This window comes from Psammomys obesus, unplaced genomic scaffold (assembly GCF_907164565.1).
Source record: "Psammomys obesus unplaced genomic scaffold, mPsaObe1.curated_primary_1811, whole genome shotgun sequence".
NCBI classification, from domain to species: Eukaryota; Metazoa; Chordata; class Mammalia; order Rodentia; family Muridae; genus Psammomys; species Psammomys obesus.
Genome location: NW_026585894.1, coordinates 2,552,751 through 2,577,915, shown reverse-complemented (window position 1 = coordinate 2,577,915; position 25,165 = coordinate 2,552,751). Strand labels below are relative to the sequence as shown.

At 37.7% G+C, this 25,165-nt stretch overlaps 1 protein-coding gene across 1 annotated transcript; it reads left to right on the top strand.

Moving 5' to 3' along the window:
• The first annotated feature begins 4,841 nt into the window (after window positions 1-4,841).
• Window positions 4,842-18,412, top strand: Fmr1nb (FMR1 neighbor). Its single transcript, XM_055599542.1, has 5 exons — window positions 4,842-5,127; window positions 8,490-8,585; window positions 14,379-14,516; window positions 17,814-17,910; window positions 18,382-18,412. Exons 1-5 carry the CDS (start codon window positions 4,842-4,844, stop codon window positions 18,410-18,412), a joined length of 648 nt encoding a protein of 215 aa, XP_055455517.1.
• Window positions 18,413-25,165: the final 6,753 nt, after the last annotated feature.

Below are 25,165 nucleotides of genomic sequence, written 5' to 3'. Positions count from 1 at the left end.
GGGGGTTGGGGGTGTTTGATGTTTCAAAAGCCCAAGCCAGACCCAGTGATTTTCTGTCTTTCATCTGCCTGTAGATCCAGATGTAGAACTCTAAGCTCCTTCTCCAGCACCCTGTCTGCCTGTGTGCTGACATGGTTTCAGTCATCCTCCCCACCAAGCTAATGATGTCCTAACCTCTGAAAGTGTAAGCCAGCAACAATTAAATGCTTTTGTTCATAAGAGTTACTGTGGTAAGGGTTTCTCTTCCAAGATATAGAACACCAACTAAAACAGTTTGAATGTGTGCCCCATATTTCACGTGCTCTTCGACCCCTCCCCCCTCCCCCCCGAGAGAGGAGCAGCCTTGCTAGGCCACAGAAGAGGACATTGCAGCCAGTCATGAAGAGACCTGATAAGCTAGGGTCAGATGGAAGAGGAAGATGTGATCCCCTATCAGTGGACTTGGAAAGGGGCAAGGAGGATATGAGGGAGGGAGCTATGGCTGGGATACAAAGTAAATAATCTGTGATTAATATAAAAAAATAAAAAAATAAAAAAAGAACCAAGCATTACCTGCTTACAAAATCTCTCAAATGCTATATTTAATGAGTCATAGAATGCTAGAAGTGGAAGGTATCTTCACAGTTAAGCTTTCCATACTCTGTAATTGGTAAAGAGGGAAAACAAGCCTAAAAGAGCCTTACTAGTGATGTAGTCAGAACTGAGTTGCCACACTCAAGATTGATCTTCTGAGCCCCCAGAGTAGTATTGTGGTACATATATTTACTTTTATTTTTCATATGTGCTATAACATGAATAAGGTTGTTGTTGTGAGGCAGTTTTTCATGGGTCTGTTGAGGTTTTTCATATATTAGACAAACTTTTTGTTCTTTGTCACCCACAATAATATTCCTTCTTATTCTGGCATCTGTGAAACTTCAGCTATCCTGATACTTCATTGTACAGAACAAAACCTCAGACACTTCATGATTCCCCAGTTGCTAGCAGTAGTTTCAGAAGTTGTTAATAAGTATTTTTGGATAGTTGTATTCTATTTAAATTAGTTTTGGAGATGCAAAAGTAAACAGCAAGACAAAAATTAAAAAAATATGGAAAGAGGTTATAATCTTGTCAGATCCCATAATTAAAGATTATTGTGAAATATTCTCAGGCATTGGGGTGGGGAGCAGTGATATATTTTAGTTATTATTTGAATAAGAAATCTTATCCACAATTTTGCAAAGAATGATAGAAGGAAATTAGTAGAAAGTGAATATATACCATAGGATAAGGATGGAAGTGTGATTGAGGAAAGTATTTTTCACATCCCTTCTAAACTTGAAAGACCCCAGCCTCACCCTAAGTTAAACATAGCTAACGCCATTTTGTGAGACACCACTGTTTTGTAAAACTCTATAGGCTAGGTGGGGAACTGGAAAATTACTGAAAAATCCTAGCTGTGTCATCCACTTGGGATATCTGTGGTCAGGCTGCCCCAGTCATACTAAAAACAGTTTGTGTTAATCACCTTCATAGATATCTGTGAGACTGTTTCAGTTAAGATAGAGAAAAATAAAATAACAGGTGGCGGGCCACGTCAAGGGGTCATCATAACCCCCTTGACCACCCAGTTCCTGGAATCTTGGTGCCCCTGCCAAACTTTGACGCAAATCGTGGTCTCATGAAAATGTATCAATCAGCCCCCTGTAACCATGCCTCTCGCTTCTGTACCAGTGCTTCTGCTCTAAAACCCTATAAAAACCCCAGCTTCCTACCTAGGGGGCGCGGAAGTCTCCCGAATGACTTTTCGCCCCGGGTACCCGTGTATCAAAATAAAAGCCTCTTGCTGTTTGCATCCGAATGGACTCGTTGTTCTTTGGGAGGGGGTCTGTCTGATGGAAGGTACCCTCCGGGGATCTTTCAAACTCAAATGCATTAAGGTAATACAAATTGAAGCATCACTTTAAGGGTCAAAACTGGAAGCAAAAGAGTGAATGTGGTTTGCTAGAAAAGAAGATATAGCACTCCTATATCTTGATTCTTTCTGGATCCCATGCTTTATTTGGGTGCCACTTAAAAAAAAAAAAAAAAAAAAAAACCTCCTCGTCCCGTGAACCTGGCATTACAAGAGGAATCAAGGTGGTAACATCCTAATCAGAACTTTATAATTATCTGTATCTCTTCCCCCTCTCCTTTTTTTCTTTTTTTGTTTTTTCAAGTAAGGTTTCTCTGTGTAGCCTTGGCTGTCCTGGACTCACTTTATAAACCAGGTTAGACTTGAACTCACAGAGATCCACCTGCCTCTGCCTTCTGAAGTGCTGAGATTACAGGCGTGCACCACAGTGCCTGACTCAACTTGCTTTATTTTTTCTTCTTCTTCTTCATGGTCTTTTATTTATTCATTTATTTATTTATTTTGCATAATGCTTATTTTATTTTTTATTTTTATATTTATTAATTACACTTTATTCACTTTGTATCCTCCCATAAGCCCCTCCCTCTTCTCCTCCTGATCCCACCCTCCCACCCCCTTCTTCACGAATGCTCCTCCCCAAGTCCACTGATAAGGGAGGTCCTCCTCTCCTTCCTTCTGATCTTAATCTATCAGAACTCATCAGGAGTGGCTGCATTGTCATCGTCTGTGGCCTGGTAAGGCTGCTCCCCCCTCAGGGGGAGGTGATCAAAGGGCAGGCCAATCAGATTACGTCAGAGGCAGTCCCTCTTCCCATTACTATGGAACCCACTTGGACACTAAACTGCCATGGCCTACATCTGTGCAGGGGTTCTAGGTTATCTCCATGAATAGTACTTGGTTGGAGTATTAATCTCTGGAAAGACCCCTGTGTTCAAATTTCTGGTTCTGTTGCTCTCCTTGTGGAGTTCCTGTCCTCTCCAGATCTTACTATTTCCCACTTCTTACATAAGATTCCATGCACATTGCCCAACAGTTGGCCATAAGTCTCAGCATCTGCTATGATATTCTGCAGGGCAGAGCCTTTCAGAGGCCCTCCGTGGCGGGCTTCATGGTCTTTTATTACAGCAATAATAACCCTAACTAAGAGAGTATCCCAAGGCTGAAGTAAACTCACCTCCTTGTGGGTATATTCCAAGATTTTATGTTGCTTTAATTATCCTGTGCATTTATCAAAATATGACACCTCTCCTCTAATAATGTGTGGGTTCTTGTTTCATGATAATGAGGTATCTAAACTAATTGTGCCATAGTACTTGAGGTTTGATCAATTTGGAAGGGGAGATAGGGAGCTAGACTCTGAGGTCCATCCCTGTGGTGGTTTGAATAAAAATGCCCCCCCACAGGCCCACAAGGAGTAGCACAATTAGAAGATGCAGCCTGGGGCTGGAGAGATGTCTCAGATGTTTTGAGCACTGGCTGCTCTTTCAGAGGCCCTGGGTTCAATTCCCAGCACCCACATGGCAGCTCATAACTACCTGTTACTCCACTTTTAGGGGATCCACACTTTCACCCAGACATACATGCTGGCAAAATATGAATGCACATGAAAAAAAATAGTTAAAAATATAAAAGGTGTAACCTGTTGGAGTAGGTGTAGCATTATTGGTGGAAGTGTGTCACTGGGGACACACGTTGAGGTCTCAGATGCTCAATCCTGGCCCAGTGTCTTATTCTCTTTCTGCTGCCTGCTGATCTGGATGTGGAACTCTCTTTTCAGTTCCTTCTCCAACACCATGTCTGCCTTCATACTGCCTTGTTTCCTGCCAGATGACTAAATCTCTGAAACTGTAAGCCAACACCAATTAAATGTTTTTCTAAAAAAAAAACCAAAAACTCCTCTAATGTGAAAGCCTTTCTCTTTTACTTGTCCTTTGTGTGTGTGTGTGTGTGTGTGTGTGTGTGTGTGCAGGCCAGAAATAAATGTAAAAGATCTTCAAAAAAAAAAAGAAAGAAAGAAAGAAAGAAAAAGAAAGAAAGAAAAGTAAAAGAAAAGAAAAAGAAAAGCAAAAGAGGTATAGATGCTGTAAAGCATCCCATTTTAAGTATGAAACATTCAGATCTAGTAAGAGGAACGGTATCAAGTTCATGGATTCTAAGTACAGTAATAAAATATAAGTATTCTTAATCACTCTAATATTTATCATTAATTTTGCTTATGTCCTTTTGCTTATTTATAACTCATTTTTAAGGGATCTGGACGGAAAATACCATTTTATCCCACTTGTACAGTCGTGCTATATGATTATGGGACGAATATCTGCCATATTGGCTCTAGACATGTCATATCTAGCACTACACAAAACAGAAATACTCCCTATGTGCAAGATGATACTCATAAGCCTCACAAGCCAGGCCGTTATTGAATTCTTGATGTGGTCACTGTGACTGAGAAACTGATTCCTTAGGTTTTCTGAATTTAAAATAATTAAAATTTATGTTTAAAAAACCATTTCTGGCTAATGGCCAGTACAGGTGACTAACTATTGTGACTGTAACAACTACAGTATAAACAATGATGTTAAGAGGAATTAGGGGCATAACTAAAAATCTAAATTTTAGTTATTTTTGTTAAATGCAATAAGCAGCAATGCTACTAGAATACATGCTATAAAACTCCTTCACTCATTCAGTAAAGGTTTATAAAGTGTGTAAGTGCAACGGAAGTACATAAAACATGATCCATCTGAGGCTTCCATCTATGGAAGGCTCCAAAAAAACCTCACATAGAAGAAATGGCCCTCAGATCTCGCGAGAACTGCAATTGTTACAACTGTCACGAGAGTTCCAAGCTTTGTGACAGTTAATGTCCCACTAGAGCTTAACTGGCTGAGGTTCTGGGCGCTACAACCACTGAGGCCTGGTCTCAGGCCAATTAGAGCCTTGAATCATGCCTTCGGATTTCAGGCCAAGGCAGGGATGGTATATGCCCAAGAATAGGGCTTTCCGTGGAGGCCTTTCAAGGATGACAACTTCAAATACGTGGTATAGAGGCGAGAATCCTGCCCTCCGGATGTTTCAGGGTCCTCGGTGGAGCAATGTGGCTACTGTCCTCCGGTTTGGCTTTTGGGCTACAGTACAGCAGTATCTGCAAAATATGTGGGCCCGGAGGTACTTGGCCCTGTTTTTGCTTTTATTCTGGTCTCCATTTATCCTGTTATATCTTGTGAACACCGGTGAGTGTTGGGGCTAGGATAGAGAAGGTGGGACAGGGACTTGGGAAATGTGAAACAGATGAGTACGAGGGTGGGGCAGAATGATGGGTAGTGCCCGGGAGGCAATTGAAGCAAAAGGAGGGTGATTGGGGTGTTAACCAGCAGGGTTAATGGCCAAAGGTGGCAGGGTGAGATGAGGGCCAGGGGAATTGATAGAGACCAAGGCGTCTGGTGAGGCAGGAATGGAGGTGAGGCTAGACAAGGATTGCAGGGTATCTAAAGTGGGGATTCAGAGGTGAGACAGATACTGAGGTGATTAGGATCAGGGACCATCTCTGAGATGAACTCAGTGGCTGGCTCTTGGATCACCTCCACCTGAAGGGAGAGCAGCCTTACCAGTCCACAGAGAAAGACAAAGAATCCAGTCCTGATGAGACCTGATAGACTATGGTCAAATGGAAGGGGAGGAAGACCCATATCATTGGAGAACAAGAAGGGAGGGTGAGATTGAGAGGGGATGGAGGAGGGGGCTACAGCTGGGATACAAAGTGAATAAACTGTAATTAATAAAATAAATAAAAGTATATGAAGTGATTGAGGGTTTGAGTCTGGTATTAAAATGTGTGAGGAAGATTTTGGGAGGGTAAGGCAGGATTGTGGTTGTGGGTAAATGGAATTGAGGGAGAGGCAAATTATTGAGGTTGGACTGAGTGTATGAACTAAAGGGATTGAATTAGTCTTCCTTACAAACTCTTTACTTCACACACTTCCTTTTATAAAATGCCTGTCTTTCTTTAGGGCTAAATAGTGTTTTAGTATATGAATTTTACGTATATACATGCACACACCAATTTTATATTATATATATCAAGTATACCAAATTTGTGTCGTTTCCTACCTTGAAATTGTTGTGAGTAGTGCTTCTAATGAGGGTTTGTATATAAATTTTTGTGTGGTTATATTTTCAACTTTCTCAAATTGGAATTTAGGGTCCTATGGGGACAGCATTGAATTTTCTGTGGAGGCCATAAACAGATTTGTTATGGCTGAATCAGTTATGTGTCTGGCACCAGTGTTCAACATTTGTTGTTCCTCTCCCTTTGTAATGATAACATCCTGATAGCCATAAAGTGGTATCTTGCTTTGATTTTGACTTGTATTTCTTGATTGACTGAACATGTTCCTAACATGTTTTCATGTATTTGTTGACATGTCTTTAACTTTGGAAAGTGTTCTTTAAAAACTGCCCATTTTAAATATATTTTAAAAATTTAATGCGTTTTAAGAATTCTTTATGTGTTCTATATATTAGACCATTTTCTAAGAATATGATTTGCAAGTATTTCATCCAGTTGTCTACATTGTCTTTTCATTCTTTTCATAATGTCCATAAAGCCCTTTGCTTATTTTGTTTGAAATTGCATTGCTGCCTAGTCCAGGTTATGCTGCAACTTGTCAAGATACTTTTGCTTCAGCCTCCCACATGCTGTAATTACAGAGGCATATGACACAATATGCAACATAATGTCCTTTAATGTACAAAAGATTAAAAAAATTTTTTGAGATAGGGTTTCTTTGTGTAGTCTTGGCTGTCCTGCGCTCACTTTGTAGACCAGGCTGGCCTTGAATTCTCAGAGATCTGTCTGCCTCTGCATCCCTGAGTGCTGAGATTACAGTCATGTGTCACCTTTTTCTGCAAGATTTAAATTCTTATGAACTCCAAGTTATGTTTTTTTTTCTTTTGTTACTTGTTCCTTTGGTGCCTTGTCTAAGCAGTGATTGTGAAATCTAAGTTCATGAATATTGCTTCTGTTTTTTTTTTTTTTTTCTAAGAATGGAGATGGCCTGGAACCCCTACAGAGAGGTAGCCCATGACAATTCAGTGTCCAAGTGGGTTCCATAGTAATGGGGACAGGGACTGTTTTGATAGGAACTGATTGGCTTGCTCTTTGATCACCTCCCCCTGAGGGGGAGCAGCCTTACCAGGCCACAGAGGAAGACAGTGCAGCCACTCCTGATGAGACCTGTTAGACTAGGATCAGATGGAAGGGGATGAGGACCTCCTTTACCAATGGACTGGGGGAGGGGTACAGTTGTGAAAGAGGGTGGGAGGGTGGGGATGAGAGGGGAGGAGAGAAGGAGGTACAGGGGGATACAAAGTGAATAAACTGTAATTAATAAAAATAAAGATAAATTTTAAAAAAACATAAATAAAGTAGGTTTGGTGAAAAAATAAGAATTTTAAAGATTTAGCTTTCAGATTTGGATTTTTTTTTCATATTGAAAAAATGCTTCCTTTACTGTTTATTACATGAACATGGCTGATTTTCTCAGTTCCTCTGACCCCTACTTGTGTGTGTGTGTGTGTGTGTGTGTATATATATATATATATATATATACACACATACATACATACATGTGGAATTTTTTAACAAGAATTAGAATTAAGTGTGTTATACAACTTTTTAAAATTCTTTATTAATTACACTTTATTCACTTTGTATCCCCCTGCACAGATGTAGCCCATGGCAGTTCAGTATCCAAGTGGGTTCCATAGTAATAGGAATAGGGACTGTCTCTGACATGAACTGATTGGCCTGCTCTTTGATCACCTCCCCCTGAGGGGGAAGCAGCATTACCAAATCACAGAAGAAGACAATGCAGCCACTCCTGATGAGATCTAATAGACTAGGATCAGAAGGAAGGAAAAGAAGACCTCCCCTATCAGTGGGCTTGGGGAGGGGCATGCATGCAGAGTGGGGAGGAAGGGAGGGATTGGGACTGGAGGAGGGGGGAACCACAGATTTGGATTTTTGACCCATTTGTTTTAATTTTTATATAAGGTATGTATGAGTAGTTAACTTATTTTACCTTTTTTGTGCAGTTAAATCAATTGTTCCAGTATCTCAAAACGTTCAAATTTATTTAATTTTATTTGTGTCTGTTTCTGTGTATGTACCCTTTGTGTTAGTGTATCTTTGTAATAGACAAAAGAGAGGTAAGAAAGAATTTCTATATCCCTGTATAGTTGGAATATATAGTGTTTCTGAATTTTCTTCTTTTTTGTTCCTGACTTTTTCTTTGGCAAAATTTTAAACACTAAACTTTTTGTTAAGTGGATTTGTTATTGAAAACATTGTCTAGAATGCCAATGGAATGTGTGAGCCCGTATATTAAATATTTGTTAATTTGAATACTTTTTCAGTTTTATAGCAGAATCACAATCTGATTATCAATGCTATTCATGCTGTTACAAGATTAAAATTTAATATGTTTTATTTTCATAATTAGTTTAAGCAATGCTTAATTACTATTAAAGATTTATTGAAAATGACAAATGTTTATATGCAATTGAATTAATAATTTCAATTAATATTTCTCAGATACTGTGTCTGCAAAAGTGAAAGTGCCATGGCATGGTGAAACTGTCGAACAGGATTCCAACTGGGGAAGTTTGTTGAACTTTTTATTTCCAACAAGTAAGTTATTGATTTTTCTTTTTTTTTTACTGAAAATGTCTTTGTTTTAAAAACGGTAGTTATGTACTCAGAAAGAAGTATGCTTTCTCAACATTGGAATGGAACTTCCTTTGAGTCCTGACTCTGCCTTTTGCCTTAGGCAAGATAATTTCTCTGGATATTACTGTTTTCATCTTATAATAAAGATACATATCCCAGGAATTGTGAGAATGACCTGGAACAATAATTAAAAGGCAAATGTGCCAGATTAAGTCTTAAGCTTATAATTTTTATAATTTATTTCCTTTAGAATTTAATTTATTTCTAAAGGAAATAAATTAAAGCCTTTGTAGCTTACCTGAGAGGCATGGCCTAATTTTGTCACTAACCTAATATTTTGATATTGATGTCTTCTGTGGCATTAAGCAGTGGCTCTGTTGTTATGGAATATACCAGATATTTTCCCATCTGTGTTAATAATAAAATGTCCAGGTTTCAAGTCACATCATTGTGTGATCTGTATGTGGTATTTTTTTAAATCAAGCACATGATGATACTGGAGAATTATTAACCACAAATAAACATATTTTATTTTGTACAACATATGGTCTCCTTTCAAACTAAGTTCCTTATAAATTGTCATGATAAAGATTTTACTAAAAACTATATAGAATTTATTCTAAAAAATCTGATATACTTATCTAAAAACAAAATTAAATCCATTGTTTAATTCCATATTGTGCCACTCAGATCTGTGGAAAATCTCATTATTCTTCTCTAGTAATTTAATCAAGTATAAAGTAGCTATCCTCATAGGTAGCAAAATAAATGGGCTCTTAAAGAGTATTAAAGCTACTGTCATTGTCAAGTTTATTAAACAAGACATTAATTCTGGGTAAGGGTTATGTTGGATAGGCTAAAAGAAGGGCTTACTTGGTATAAGAAAAAAAAGTGACATTTTAAGTTTTAGAGCTTTGAAAACAATCAGAAATCAACTGTTAAATCAACTAGCATGATAGTACAAAGTTAATTTTAAAATGGTCCAAATGAGATTTTTAATATATTCTTCTTATTATCATTATTGTTATTGTTATTGGTTTTCCACAACAGAATTACTCTGTGTAGCCAGGCTGTCATGGACTCGTTCTGTAGACCAGGCTGCCCTCAAACTCAGAGATCCGTTTGCTTCTGCCACCCTTAGTGCTGTGATTGAGGCTTGCACCACCACACGTGGCTATTTTATTTTATTTTTTTAATATTAATTTTCCTAACCTAACAAAAGAAATTGAATCAAAATTAGTTGTATATATCTGTTTTTCCTCAAATCAATTTTTTCTTCTCCCTCCCTTCTTTTTTTCCTTCCTCTCTCATTTCCTTTCTTTTATTATTTTTGACAGGGACCAACATAGTCAAAGTTAAACTTAAAATTCTTTATGTAAGCAAGGATGATAATAAACTTCAGTTCTTTCTGCTTCCATCTCCCAAATGCTAGAGTTACAAGTCACATATCATCAAGCGTGGTTTTATGTGGAACCAACCCAGGGTGACATGCACATTAAGCAAGGACTTTTCAACTAAGCCACATTCCCAGCCGTTTTCTTTTATTTTTTCCTTTTTTTGTTTATTTTTTCCAGTTTTTAAAATTTATTCATTTTATTATTACAATTCATTTACTTTGTATCCCAGCTGTAGCTCCGTCCCTCATCCCCTCCCAATCCCATCCCCCCATCCTTCTTCTCCTATGACCCTCCCTAAGTCCACTGATAGAGGAGGTCCTCATCCCTTTCCATCGGACCCTAACCTATCAGGTCTCATCATGATTGTCCTCCTCTGTGGCCTGGTAAGGCTGCTCCCTCCTCAGGGGAAGGTGATCAAAGAGCAGGCCAATCAGTTCATGTCAGAGACAGCTCCTGTTTTCCTTACTAGGGAACCCACTTGGATACAAAGCTGCCATGGGCTACATCTATGCAAGGATTGTAAATTATTTCCATGTGTGGTCCTTGGTTTGAGTATCAGTCTCAGAAAAGACCCCAGTGTCCAGATATTTTGGTTCTGTTGTGCTCCTTGTGAAGCTCCTGTCCCCTCCAGGTCTTCCTATCTCCCCCTTCTTTCACAAGACTCCCTGCACATAAAAAGCCTTAAAATTAAAAAAAAAAAAGACTTCCTGATAGGGGAGGACCTTCTCCCTTTTCATCTGACCCTGGTTTATCAGGTATCTTCAGGACTGGCTGTCCTCCCCTATCAGTGGACTTGGAAAGTGGCAGGGAGGAGATGAGGGAGAGAGGGTGGGATTGAGAGGGAATGAGGGAGCTGGATACAGCTGGCATACAAAGTTAATAAACTGTAACTATTATTAAAAAAAAAAGGCTCCCTGTACTCTCCAAAGTTTGGCTATGAGTCTCAGCATCTGCTTTGCTACCCTACTGGGTAGAATCTTTCAGAGCCTCTCTGCAGTAGACTCCTATCCTGTTCCTTGTTTTTTCTCTCTTCCAATGTCCACCAATGTCCATACCATTTGCCTTTCTGAGTGAGGATTGATCATCTTACCCAGGGTCGTCGTCCTCCTTGCTTAGCCTCTTTAGGTTTACAGATTTTAGTATGTTTGTGTGTCTTTCTGCTTCTGGGATACCTCACTCAGGATGATCTTTTCTACTTCTCACCATTTGGCTGCAAATTTCATGATTTCCTTGTTTTTAATTGCTGAGAAGTATTCCATTGTGTAAATGTACCACATTTTCTGTATCCATTCCTCAGTTGAGGGGCATCTGGGTTGTTCCTACATTCTGCCTATTATGAACAAAGCTGCTGCCAACATGGTTGAGCAAATGTCCTTGTTGTATACTTGAGCACATTTTTTTTTGAAAGGAACATTTGACCTTGATTGATTCACATGTTTGAAAGCACAAGATTATTCTCCCACTTTTCCTGATGACTCCATGTGCTTGCCCAAAGTTTGGCTCAAGTCTTAGCATCTGCTTGGTGGACAGAAGTATCCAAAGAAGACAGGAGCTCTACAAGGAGACCAACCAAGCCAAAAAATGCAGAGACTGACATACCAACCAGGGACTTTGCATGGAGAGGACCTAGATCCCCTGCTCAGATGTAGCCAATTGGCAGCTCAGTGTTCATGTGGGCTCTCTAGTTAAGGGGAGAAGAGACAGTCTCTGACATGAACTCAGTTGTCTGCTCCTTCTTTACTTCCATCTGGTAGAGGTTCCTTGTCAGGCCAAAGAGGAAGAGGATGGAGGCAGTCCTACCTAATGAGACTTGATAGACTAGGGTTAGATAGTAGGGAAGGCAGGCTCCCTTTTTCTGAGGACTAGGGCAGTAGTAGGATAGGGGGAAGAGGGAGGGAGGATGGGACCTGGAGGAGCTGAGGGAGTGGCTACAATCGGGATGCAAAGTGAATAAATTATAAATAATAAATTATAAAAGAAATACACACAGTAATAATATTTATCAATTGTACATGCTATCTTCTTTGAAAACAATAATTGTGAACTACCTAATGGAAAAGATTTTGAGTATTCCCAACACAAGGAAATGATAAATGTTTAAGGTGATGTATATACAAATTACTCTGAAATAATCATTGCACATTATATATATATTTATATTATATATATATTTATATATTCTTATTTATTTATTTATTTATATTATTTACATTTATATTTATATATTGCAAGGTCACTGTACCCTATAAAAGCATACAATTTTTGTATGTCAGTTAAGGATACTTTTTGTGATTAAGTTTATTTTTTAAATATTTGTGTTTTTAAATTAGCTTTTAAAAAGTAACATACAAGGAAGTAGGTCAGTATAACATTTTCATTCTTACTTTGTTTTTGTTGATCTTTACCAGTCTTATTTCTCTGCTCACCTCCTGCTTGTCTACTTTCTTCCCTCAGTAACCCAGTTTTGCCTCATGTCATAAATATTCATGTTTTTAATCATTTATTTTTATTATTTTTAATCATGTTTCTATGTCACTTTGGGATTATGTACGTGTGTGCGGGTACTCACTTGGGGTAAAAAAGGTATTGAATTCTTCTGGAGCTGGAGTTACAAGCAAGTGTGAATCACTTCACAAAGGCATTAGGAATCAAACTCTGGTCTTCTGGAAGTATAGTACATGCTCTTAACCTTTGAGCCATCTCAATCTCCCACATATATTCAGCTTATTTTTTTTTCCTTCTTTTGCCCACTCCCTTAAGACCTTTTTTTACCCCTGTCATAAGTCTCTTTTCTAGTTTTATACCCATCACATACTTACACAGATATAAAAATTAAAATAGAGGATATGGGATGTGCATATGAAAGAGGGCATGTATGTAGCATTTTCTTTTCTGAGTTTGAGATGCTTAATAGAATAATTCTTAATTTCCTCTGTTTTTGTCTAAATGTCATGATTTCAGAATCACAAAAGGTATCCTTAACTGCTCTTTAGTTCCTTCTGTGTTGCCTTGGGCAATACCATTCCCCTAGTGGCTATAGTTCTTTTAAAAGTGTCTTACCAGGCTAGGGATTTAAGTCAATTCATAAAATGTTTACCCAACATGCAAAAGCTTTGAGTTTGAGCCCCAGCACTGCATGAAACTGGGCATAGTGGTGTACATCCTTAATCTAGCACTGGGAAGCAGAAATAGGAGGATCTCTCTCAAGTTCAAGGTCATCTGTGGCTGTATAGAGAATTTGATATATAGGTTATCCTAGGGTACTGGAGACCTCTCAAAAAAAAACATCCTGTAAATTATCAACTTTGCAGGCAAATGGTGGGATCTAGAAAAGATCATCCTGAATGAGCTATCACAGAAACAGAAAGACACACATGGTATATACTCACTTATAAGTTGGTATTAGATATATATTATAAGATAAACATACTAAAATCTGTACACCTAAAGAGGCTAAGCGAGAAGGAGGACCCTGGGTAAGATGATCAATCCTCACTCAGGAAGGCAAACGGGATGGACAATGGAAGAGGGAAGAAAGCAGGGAATAGGACAGGAGTATACCATAGAGGGCTTCTGAAAGACTCTACCCAATAAGATATCAAAGCAGATGCTGAGACTCATAGCCAAACTTGGGGCAGAGTGCAGGGAATCTTATGAAAGAAGGGAGAATGAGGAAGACCTGGAAGGGACAGGAACTTCACAAGGAGAGCAACAGAACCAAAAAATCTGGGCCCATGAGTCTTTTCTGAGACTGTTACTCCAACCAAGGACCATGCATGGAGATAACCTAGAACCCCTGTATAGATGTAGCCCATGGCAGCTTGTATCCATGTGTACCCTAGAAAAGGGAAGAGAGGCTGTCTCTGACATGAATTGATTGGCCTGCTCTTTGATCACCTCCCCCTGATGGGGGAGCCGCCTTACCAGGCTACAGAGGAAGACAATGAAGCCAGTCCTGATGAGACCTGATAGGCTAGGTTCAGTGAACTAGGAAAGGGGTATGGGAAGAGATGAGATGAGAGAGGGAAGGTGGGGTTGGGAGGGAATAAAGGAAGGGGCTACAGCTGGGATACAAAGTGAATAAACTTTAATTAATATAAAAAATAAAAATTAAAATAAAAAGACATCCTATTAGTTAACAATTTATGTATTTCTGCAGATTGCCTTGTATGAAAAGTATATTTTTAAAATAACTGTGGTAACCTTTATTTTCTCATCTTAACCTTAGCATTCATCATTATTTTTGAATGTGCTGTGTTAAGCGTTTTTCATTTTTCTCAAGTTTTGTATTTTTTGATTGTGAAAAGTGTTTATTAATCATACTAATGATTCCTTCTTGAATTCTTATTTCTGAAAGCATGCATCATAAGGGATTATCAGAAGGTAGTGGCGTGTAACAACAAGTCACATGTCAGTAAGGGTGAATGTTTAAAATACAAGTGCTGCTTTTCATCATCTGGGACCATAACGAGGTGCTACGCCCCACTAAGAGACAGTAAGTAAATCCTGTCTCATTTGTTTGTTTATTTTAAATACTGAAAAAAAGGAATAGAAAACTATTTAAATATCTTTCAAGGTTTTATGTATATATTTAGATTTCCTAGCTTAACATTTCAAAGGAACTCCAAAACCAAGACCAGTGTTATCAATAGAAATCTTGAGGAAGTTCTCTAATGGTTTCTGTTTATCCCTTAGATGATGACAAACCATTCAGAATTAGTCCAGCCTGTTCTTTTGGTTCTGTCACTTCCCTCTCCCCCCCTTTTTTCCAGATTATCTAAGCTACTGTATGAGATATGACCCTCTTCCTGAGAGAAGATACTATAATGGTATCTAGCAATATTTTATTTATCAAATTACTGACCGTTTTCCATTGCTTTATTACAGCTTGTGCAGAGTTGTATGATATGGCATAGTCTTTGCTTCCAAGATTTGAGTCAGGAGACAGGAATTTCAGAGCCTGGCAGGATTGTCAGCTTTTTTTTCTGACATAATCTGTGTGGCAAGGGTCACAGCTAATGACTTGTGTTCCTATGCTCTGTGACATAAGGCTAACCATCATTAAACTGATGTTAACCCAGATCCTAGTAGTAGACTCCTGACACATGTATTAGTTTATGCTAACATGATTCAGTTCTTGTTTTAATATCAAAAAATATTTTTTTTGTTTTGTTCTGTTTCTTAGACTAACTACAGAGTTAGAATAAATTAGAAGAGGCAATCTAATGGCTAAAATTACCATTTGTATTTTATTTGCTGGAATACTTTTTTATGGTTATTTGTTGAAAAGGATTTTAAAATTCATTGCACTTGGTTAGAAAATCCAATTTATAAGTATGTCTTATGAATGTTTTTAAAAGAGTATAGTAGTTCCTTTTCTTGGTGCTGTGATACAGATGCCTGACAGAAATAACTTAAATGAAGAAAGGTTAATTTTACTCACTGTTTCAGAGGGTTCAATCCATGGTTTCTCAGTTCCATGTACTTCAAAGAACATCATGGTAGTTGGAACATGGCACAGGGGGGAGGAGAGCAGAGTGAGCAATTTCATGACCAACTAGGAAGCAAAGCTGGAGAATACAGGAGAAGGCCAGGGCAGGATGTACTTGTTCTACTTGGGCCCTACCTCTACTTTTCACTGTTTCCCAAATGCCATTAGTAAACTATAAATCTAGCAAGTGATTAAACCTTCCATTAATTGTAGAGGAGCTGTCATCATCTAATCTGTATAGAGATTTTCTTACAGGTAAGTTCAGAGGTGTGCTTCACTAATCTCTCAGGGTTTTCTGAATCTAGACAATGACCAATCAACATTTACTATCACAGGCAGCAATCCCTTCTCATTCACTGGAAACAACTTAGATGATATACCTAAACCAAAAGAGAGATTAACTGGAGAAAAACATCACACATTGATTTGATTATGCTTTTATGTAATACTGAGGCTTTTGAATTAAGAGTTGATGATGCAAGGTAACATTTAATATACTTAGATTCTCTGAAGCATAGACACATGTAGAAATGTTTTGGCAAAAGAGTGTGATTTAAATGGGGAAATCTGAGAAGGTCTGTCCAAATTCTTAATGACATCTCTGTATAGCATTCCTTCCTCGCAGGTATTTGCCTCAGGGCCCTTTTTGAAATAGACGTCCTATGACCTACTAAGTCAGAGATTTCTTACTTTTTGTTTTCTCCCCTCTTTCATTTTTTGTTTTTTTAAATTAATAAGTGTGGTCTCATGAAGATCAGACTTGTCTCAGATTTGCTGTGTAGTTAACAATGACCTGTAACTTCTCACTTTTCTATCACAACCTCAGCTGCTCAAATTAGCCATGTGCCATAGGACCCATCTGGTCAGAGAACTGAATGTCATGGGAAGGTCTGAGTAACAGTTTTGAGCTTATGGATGGCTTTGGGGGAAAGAACTGCTTTCTTTGGCCTGTCTTAGGGTAAATAAATTTGAATTTCTCTGGGGAAGAGAAAAGTAGGAAATAGGAAGCCAGGAGAAAATCAGAAAGAAAATTGGCTTTTATTTTCTGAGACAGATGTCTCCTGCTTTCTAGTCTGACTTTGAACTTTCTTTGTAGCACATGATGACCTTGAATTTGCACTGAGATTATAGGCATAGACTGTCACACTTAGTTCATGTGGCACTAATGATTAAGCCTTGGGCTTCATGCATACTAAGGAGATATTTTAGCAGCTTCTGGGCTTCTAAGGCTACATGTAAGGCCTTTCCTCTGGAGTATCAGTTTCTGCTTAGTCCTAATAATACCAGTTAGGCATGCCTTAAAAAGCTAAGCCTATACTTAACATTTTATTCTGAATTTCTCTTCCTATTTAAAATTCTTCCAATTTATCCTCTCTTCAACAACTTGGCATGTAGTAGTATACATGAATGTTTCATGTTTTATTTGCTTTTCTTTGTTCTGTCTCTTTTAGAATAACCCAACATAAAATTACCCTCTTAAGATTTTTATTTATTACTGAAGTTAAAGAAATATACCATCTGTTTTTTTTTCTTAATTTCATTTGCTAGCAGTGACATACTGTCAGACTCATGATGAATGGATTTTGATGTGATAGAGCACTAAGAAATGATAACAGGATCCATGCAGAACAATATCTTAGGTTTATATAAGTCCTTATTTAATTTGGAGCTCTTTGTTGTACATTTTGTATTAATAATGAAAATTAAAGCCTAATCATGAATATAATATTGCAGTTTAAATGCTGTCATATAGTACTTAGAATTCATTCATTACTTTACTGTTTTTTCTTATGTATGAAGAAACGTTTGGTTCTTTTAGTGGAAAAATTGACCCATGATTTACCATTCCCCAATCACATCATAATGCATTTCTTAGTGCATATGAAGCTAAAGTATGATTATTCACCTCAATTTTTGATTCTGTAGTTATTTGAGTACTTCATAATTTGGAAGTAAACACTGAAGAAGTCATTTCTTTCCCAAGTTAACTGTTCATAGATTGATTTGGTTTTTCAGATGCTCTAGGATGCAGAAGATGCGGCCATAGAACAAGAACAGTTAAGGCCATATAAAGAATCCAATATTATTAATTATAATCTGCCAATGAAAATGGTCTGATTATTTTGTTAAGATACTGTTAGGGGGGCACCTTTTGAAAGTACCTGAAACATAACAAGAATATTCACCTTTATTTTGCTTTATTAACTCATAGTTGTTTTTTAAATAAATACTTTGTAAAATAGTTCAGATTTGCTTCTTTTGCCTAGTCATAAAAGTAAGAGTTTATAATTAAACCAACAGAGCCTGCACAGATGTTCCGAGTATTTGGATTTGCTGTGATCGGCATGATAGTCCTGGGATTTCTGCCTATGTATTGCTATTCTTTTTGCCGAAGGAGGTAGGCACACATAAACCTTTCTTTGCTAATTGTTAACTATATGTGGATATTTGTGTATAAACACATTTATTCCAGTACTTTAAATATGAACAGATTATGTTTGGGTTCCTTTGTTTTTTTGAGAAAACCTAAAAATAAATTTAGCAATTTTTTAAAGGTACGTCATATTTTTCCACAAATATAAGATGTCTTGTTTAATAGTGTCTATATATTTCATCATAAAATCCAAACAGGAAGGAAAAAGAACTCTGCAAGCCAGAGATGTGTGGAGTTGGGGTAGTTATTAACTGTAAATGAATGGGATCTCTGGATCTCTTAGGCTGCCATTGGTCTTCTACCCTTGGTCTTGAAACATTGGTCTGTCTTTAAAATAAGTTATGTCAGATCTATTTCTTAGAGACTTATGCAAAATCTCAATGGAAAACTAGCACTTACTGTTGTCAAATTTGTTCATTTTTTTTTTTTTTGTAGATCTCCACCCACTGAAACAGAATGGGTGTGAAAGTACACAGTAGCGCCAGAATTAGAGTGTGAAACAAGAATACAGCTTAATGCCATAGTACTTTCTTTGCATGAGTATCAAGGGTTCAATTCCCAGAGCTGAAAAAAAAATTGCTAGGTTTCTGGAAACATAGGACTTAGCGAAATTCCACATTCATATTCAAGTACAAGGTCACTACAGGCATGACTGAGAGAGAACAAGTACCTCCATCAGTTTTCTGGGAAAAGTTGTTGGTTGCAGATTAAGCATTTCTGATGTTTTTTTAAAACTTATTTTATTTTCTATAAGGATCAAGATTTCATTACATCAACAAATCATTTATGCGTGTGTGTGTATTTGTGTGTATTTAGTACTGAGGATTGAACATAAGACTTTGTGTGTGACAGGGAGGTGCTTCATTGCTAAGGGAAGTCCTGTATCACAAACCTATGTCCCCAGCTTTTTCACTTTTTACTTATAGTCAGGAGCTCATTGAGTTGTCCATCATGGTTTTGAAGTTACTATATAGTTCAGGTTGTTCTTGTAGTTTTGGTTTTCTTTCCTCGGCTTCTACATTGCTGGGATGATAGGCCTGTACCACAAGTGCAACTTTAACAGATCATTTTGAATTTTTCTGTTAAGTCAACATTTCACCTATTCTTGCTTGCATCCAAGCCAGTTCCTTTTTTTAAGGTTTCATTCAGTTTCAAATTTTGACTGGATGATTTTCTCTCTGTGTGGACATGCTCATGTGTATGACGGTACATTTGCTCGTGTTTGTGAGGAGGCCAGAGGATGCTAGATGTTCTGGTCTATCACCCTCCACATTATTCATTGAGACAAGCTGAGGCTACAGGTACACAAGGCCACATTTAGCATTTTTTTAATGTTGTTGTTAATAACCAAACCCAAATCCTCATGGTTGTACACCAAGTACTTTAACTTGAGGGTATGGTTTCTATTCTATAGCTTTTCACTCGTCTTTCTGTCTCTATTTCTTGAAAGCAAAGTCATGTCATCTTTTAAAAAGATATTTATGTATTTACTTGTGTGGGTGACTGACCTGCATGCATACTTGCAGTACATACTTGCATGATGCCCAAGGAGGCCAGAGGGGAGCATGTCCTAGGACTGGAGTTACAGATGGTTGGAAGTCACTTTATATGTTCTTGGAATCAAACCGATGTCCTTTGGAAACACAGCAAGTGCTCTTAACCACTAGAAAATCTTTTCAGCCCCATATTTACCTTTCTCATTTTTCCCTTTTCCTAAGTAACTGGGAGTAGGAGTACAATTTTTATTCTCTTCTTCCCTTCAAAGCTTACTTTTATATGAAAATAGCTTATGAATAAAAGTGAAGTTTTTGTTAGTCTTCAATGATTAGAATTATGCCTTACAATTTAGAAAGTATCTGGATAATAAGATTGGTATAATTTCACTTGAATCTTCCATTGCACTTTTAGCAATGAGGACATTCACATCCATTGGACGCTTCTCTTTACAATAAAATCCAAAGATTATCCCCTGATGAGAACATATTTTATATTTTTACAAAATACAAACTGTTTGAGAGACTTATTCTCTGTGAATGAGAATGGGAAGTCCATGTTTTCGTTTCTTCTGCAATTATAGTAGTGTTTTGTATAAGAGGTTTACGCTCCTTCTGTCTTTCTGAGCTGCCAATATGGCTCCAGAACAGGTGGCACTTTAACCTAGGTGTTTAGCTCAGTTTTTAGGGCCAGCAGCTGAGTGTAGATAGATCACAGTCAGCTTATCCCATTAGGATGCTTTTATAAGCAAAGAGCAGATAAGGAGATAAATGGAGGTCAACGATTTTGAAACTCCCTTGGAGGGGCAAGATGTCTCCTTAGGATAATCCTCTTAGCTCACTTCCTGTCTCCATTTCAAAGAATAAAGGATATAAGATATTAAATTAGTCAAAATAAGTAACCCTTTAAAATGAAAATAGGTATAGCAGTAAAATTAATATAAGTAGCTATTTAAAAATGAAAAGAGGGAGTGGAGAGAGGGCGCAGCAGTTAAAAATGTGTAGTGCTCTTCTTTCAAAGGCATGCTCAGAACTACCTGTAATTTCCACTCTGGAGATATCTGAGGCCTCTGGCTTCCAAAGGCACCTGTAGTCACATGCACATACTCCCTTTTCACACACATACATTTACACACAGTGACGTTTTAAAGTTAAATCTTTAAAAAGAAAAAGCTGCCAGACACAGTTGTTTATTTAAATCACAGGAACTAAAAGGCAAGTACACATCCACAGTAACATGATTTTTGCTTCTGCTTAAAATGTCCTTTTGCTACTTTAGCATTGGAAGGTACCCTTGTACCTTAACACATTTGGTCTTACACATGAGACACTAGATTGTTCCCTAGGAAGAAAACTTCTAACAGCTCTATCTGTCTTCAGTTGCAAACCAAAGCACATGAGATTTTGATATTCTCTTGCCTCTTAAGTTTGGACACTATCTTTTATTTATATTTCACTTAACAACTGGAAGTAATTGGAGCAATGAAAAATGAGAATAAGTTGGAGAAGTGAAAGCTGCATTGGTGAAGATTACCATCACTCTCCAGAACTAAATAGAAGTCCTTTATTTATTTGGTGCTTCATGATATCTGCAGCTGAGTGTATTCATTCAGCATTTGACTTGCTGTGTAATGTAGAGCATACAAAGATTTTGACGATAAAAGCCTTATTTTTAAATGTATTTATTTATATATGCAAGTTTCTTTGTGAGTGTATGTGTGCACACCCATGTGTGTGGTGAATATGTGTGTGTGTGTGTGTGTGTGTGTGTGTGTGTGTGTGTGTGTGTATGTGCGTGTGCATGTGCATGTGTGTGGAGGCCAGAAGATGGCAACAAAAGTTCTCTGGTTTAGCTCTTTGCTTATTCCCTAAAGGTAAGGCTTTATCTCTGAAACTGGGGTTCATATTTTCTTGGTTAGCCTAGAAACCAGAAAACCCCATAAACCATTCTTTCTCTCTGCCCATCTCAGAGCTGGTGTTACAAGTATTTTGAGGGACACATAGTTTATTTTGTGGGTGCTGAGATAGGAAGATAAACAAGAAAGAACACCCGGGGTAAGATGATCAATCCTCACTTAGAAAGACAAATGGGATGGACATTTGATGTAGGAGAAAACAAGTAACAGGACAAAAGCCTACCGCAGAGGGCCTCTGAAAGACTCTACCTAGCAGTGTATCAAAGCATATACTAAGACTCATAACCAAACCTTCGACAGAGTGCAGGGAATTATATGAAAGAAGGGGGAGTTAGTATGATGTGGAGAGGATAGGAGCTCCACAAGGACCAAATATATCTGGGCACAGGAGTCTTATATGAGACTGTTTCTCCAACCAAGGACCATGTATGTATTTAAGTTAGAACCTCTGCTCGAATGTAGCCCGTGGTAGATCAGTAACCAAGTGGGTTACCCTAGTAAGGGGAACAGGGACGCTTTCTGACATGAACTCAATGGCATGTTCTTTGACCTCCCCACCCCCAAAGGGAGGAGCAGTCCTGCTAAGCCACAGAGGAGGACTTTGCAGCCACCAGAGTCAGATGAAAGGGGAGGAGGTCCTCCCTTATCAGGGGACTTGGAAAGGGGCAGGGAAGAGATGAGGGAGGGAGGATGGGATTGGGAGGGAATGAGGGAGCAGGATAAAGCTGGGATACAGAGTTAATAAAATATAACTCATAATAAAAATAAAAAATAAAAAAGACTGTAAATATGCGATAGGTGATATAAGAAGTACATGTCCTTATAAATCCAGAGGTACTTTCCAGAAGGTTACTGAAAATATCTATGTTCAAACAAATGTGCTGTATTATTCTCACATGATGATATGGTTCTCATGATGGTGATAGTCTCAATGTCACTTATTTTCTTAGAATGATATGTAAAGAACCGGAAATAAATCTGTGAAACTTTCCCTAAAACTTCTCATCAATTAAAGTAAAAAGGCTTTTATAGATTCAATCCCTGTGTTTTTATGTTTCATTTTATGATGCAATATAATGAATAATATCATTTTTAAAAGCTTTATGTAATAATTAGGCAACACTTATAAGGTTTGCAAATCTTAGCATTATATTCATATAAATACAGAAGAATAAATTCTATAAATTTAAAGATTGTTTTGTAAGAATTTTCATAAAATATATCACATGGCAATGTTGATTAAATGAAACACTTGTAACACTATGGAATTGAAATTGTGTAAATTCCATTCTTTTGGAAGGTGTTCAAAGTAAATTAAGTTCTGGAACAATAGTATAACCTCATTATATGTGGATTATATCGCTAAGATATTCCTATCACAAGGAATCCCAAAGCAGTATTTTTGAGAATTTTTGAATAGTAACCAATAACTATTCTGTCAAGTAATTAATAACACTTTTGAAGAATTCAGTGGCCTTTCTCAAACCTCATTTAACTAGACCTTTTGTTTATCTTTCACTGTTGACTGCTTTGTTCTTGAAACTTCCTCCCTTGGATTTTTTTTTTTTTTGGCCAAATATTTGTTTATTTAAATGATGCAGTGATAAAGGTTTCCAGGCTTGCAGTTTAGGGGCTTGTTCACTATTGTGGGCCGAATGTGGCATTCTTTCTTTCTTCATTTTTAAATTTTAAATTTTTATTTTTTTATATTAATTAGTTTATTTTCTTTGTATCCCAGCTGTAGCCCCCTCCCACATTCCCTCCCAATCCCAGTCCCCATCCCTCTAGGATAAACATACTAAAATCTGTACACCTAAGGAAGCTAAACAAGAAGGAAGACCCAGGGTAAGATGACAAATTCTCACTTAGAAAAACAAATGAGATGGACATTGGAAGTAGGAGAAAACAAGAAACAGGACAGGAGCCTACTATAGAGGGCCTCTGAAAGACTCTACCTAGCAGTGTATCAAAACAGATGCTGAAACTCATAACCAAATTTTGGGCAGAGTACAGGGAATCATACGAAAGAAGGGGGAGTTAGTAAGACCTGGAAAGGACAGGATCTCCAAAAGGACCAAATATCTGGGCACAGGGGTCTTGTCTGAGTCTTATTCTCCAACCAAGGACCATGCATGGATATAACCTAGAAGGCCTGCTCGGATATAGCCCTTGGCAGCTCAGTATCAAAGTGGTTACCCTAGTAAGGGGATCAGGAACTATCTCTGACATGAACTCAGTGGCTAACTCTTTGAACTCCCCACCCCCAGTGAGAGGAACAACTTAGCTAGGCCACAGAGGAGGACACTGCAGCCAGTCCTGGTGAGACCTTATAAGCTAGGGTCAGATGGAAGGGGAGGAAGTCCTCCCCTATCAGTGGATTTCTTTTTGTACTTTTTTTTCTTACGTTGTTGGGGATCAAACTCAAGGCCTTGCACACATTACCACTGAACTACATCTCCAGCGCTCCTTTTTAGTTGTCTCATTTCTTCCTATGTTATTCTATTTCAGTCTGATTTTCTTTCTTTAAACTGCTTGTTTCCCAAATTTTGCTGCCATAATTTCTCAGAGATTATTAGAAGTATGTAGTAGAACATTTAAAAACACCTGTGTTTATTATGATCTTATCACCAGTTGCATGACCGTTGAGTTTAAATTCTTTATTTTTTTTTTCTTTTGGTATTTTGAGACAGGGTTTCTCTGTGTAGCCTTGGCTGTCCTGGACTCACTGTGTAAACCTGGCTGGCCTCAAACTCACAGAGATCCACCTGCTTCTACCTCCCAGAATGCTGGATTTATAGGTGTACTCCACAACACCTGGCCTAGCTTAAATTCTTTTGATATTGATTTTATTATAAAATATAGACTTGAGTTAGATTAGTTTAAGGCTAAAGTCAAGGTTGTGTGGTTATTTATTTATTTACTTTTGTACTGTCATATTCTGAGAGTCAGGGTAAGTGACTCTTAAATAGAAATCCTGAAGTCTTCAGCTCTACTTTTTCCACATTTCCAATTGCTCTCATGAATTTGATGTTTTTCCAGTACCTTAAATGTAACACATGAAGATGTGAACTAATTTTCCTCTTCTCTCAGATGTTTCTGTTTAACACTGCAATTATTTCTTTATTCTTCTAGGCTGGAACCTTGGAATCGTTTGTTTATTTTTTCCTTTTCTTTATCTTCAATTTGTAATCTGTTTGCTTAGGTTTCCTGTTTTTTTTTTTTCTTTTCTCTTTTGTTTTCTAACTTTTTTAGGGTGTTAGCAGGTGTCAATTAAGGCAGTGATCTGCAAAGATGTGAGACTAAAAATTCAGTTTAGATTGACTTTGTCAACCTGGATCAACATTTCTAGAGAGTTTGATGCCAGGCAGTTTATTGTAGGCACATTTAAACACAAAAGAACTTGTAAAAGGTTTTCTAGGAAACAACTTTTCCAGTTCAAGGTGCACAATAAAGCTTAAGGTGTAACTTAAAGAAACTCCTTTACAATGTTCATGTGATCATGTGGGTGGGTTCTATAGCTAAAAGAGCTAGAATATAATGTAGTCTCTGACCCAGATAGCATAGAGATCAGCAATACATGTGACATCTCCCCTAAGGATGGGTTCTATTAGTTAACTAGCAGATAAAGATAATATTCTCAGGGAGGAAAGAGTCTGGGATAAACATTCTGGGTGAGGTCTGCCTTCACAGAAAGCAAAAATGTCACCAGGTCATTTAATAATATCGACTCCCAACCTTCTGGGTAGAAAACAGGTATTACCTCCTTGGAGGAAACACCACTTCATGATTAACATTCCTGTTTTCCCTTGT

Bases quoted from the DNA above. Each gene is read 5' to 3' on its own strand.
- Fmr1nb (XM_055599542.1), top strand. From the start codon at position 4,842: ATGCCTTCGGATTTCAGGCCAAGGCAGGGATGGTATATGCCCAAGAAT. The intron at 5,128-8,489 runs GTGAGTGTTGGG...AATATTTCTCAG, and splicing joins GTTATATCTTGTGAACACCG to ATACTGTGTCTGCAAAAGTG. The intron at 14,517-17,813 runs GTAAGTAAATCC...TTAAACCAACAG, and splicing joins CTACGCCCCACTAAGAGACA to AGCCTGCACAGATGTTCCGA.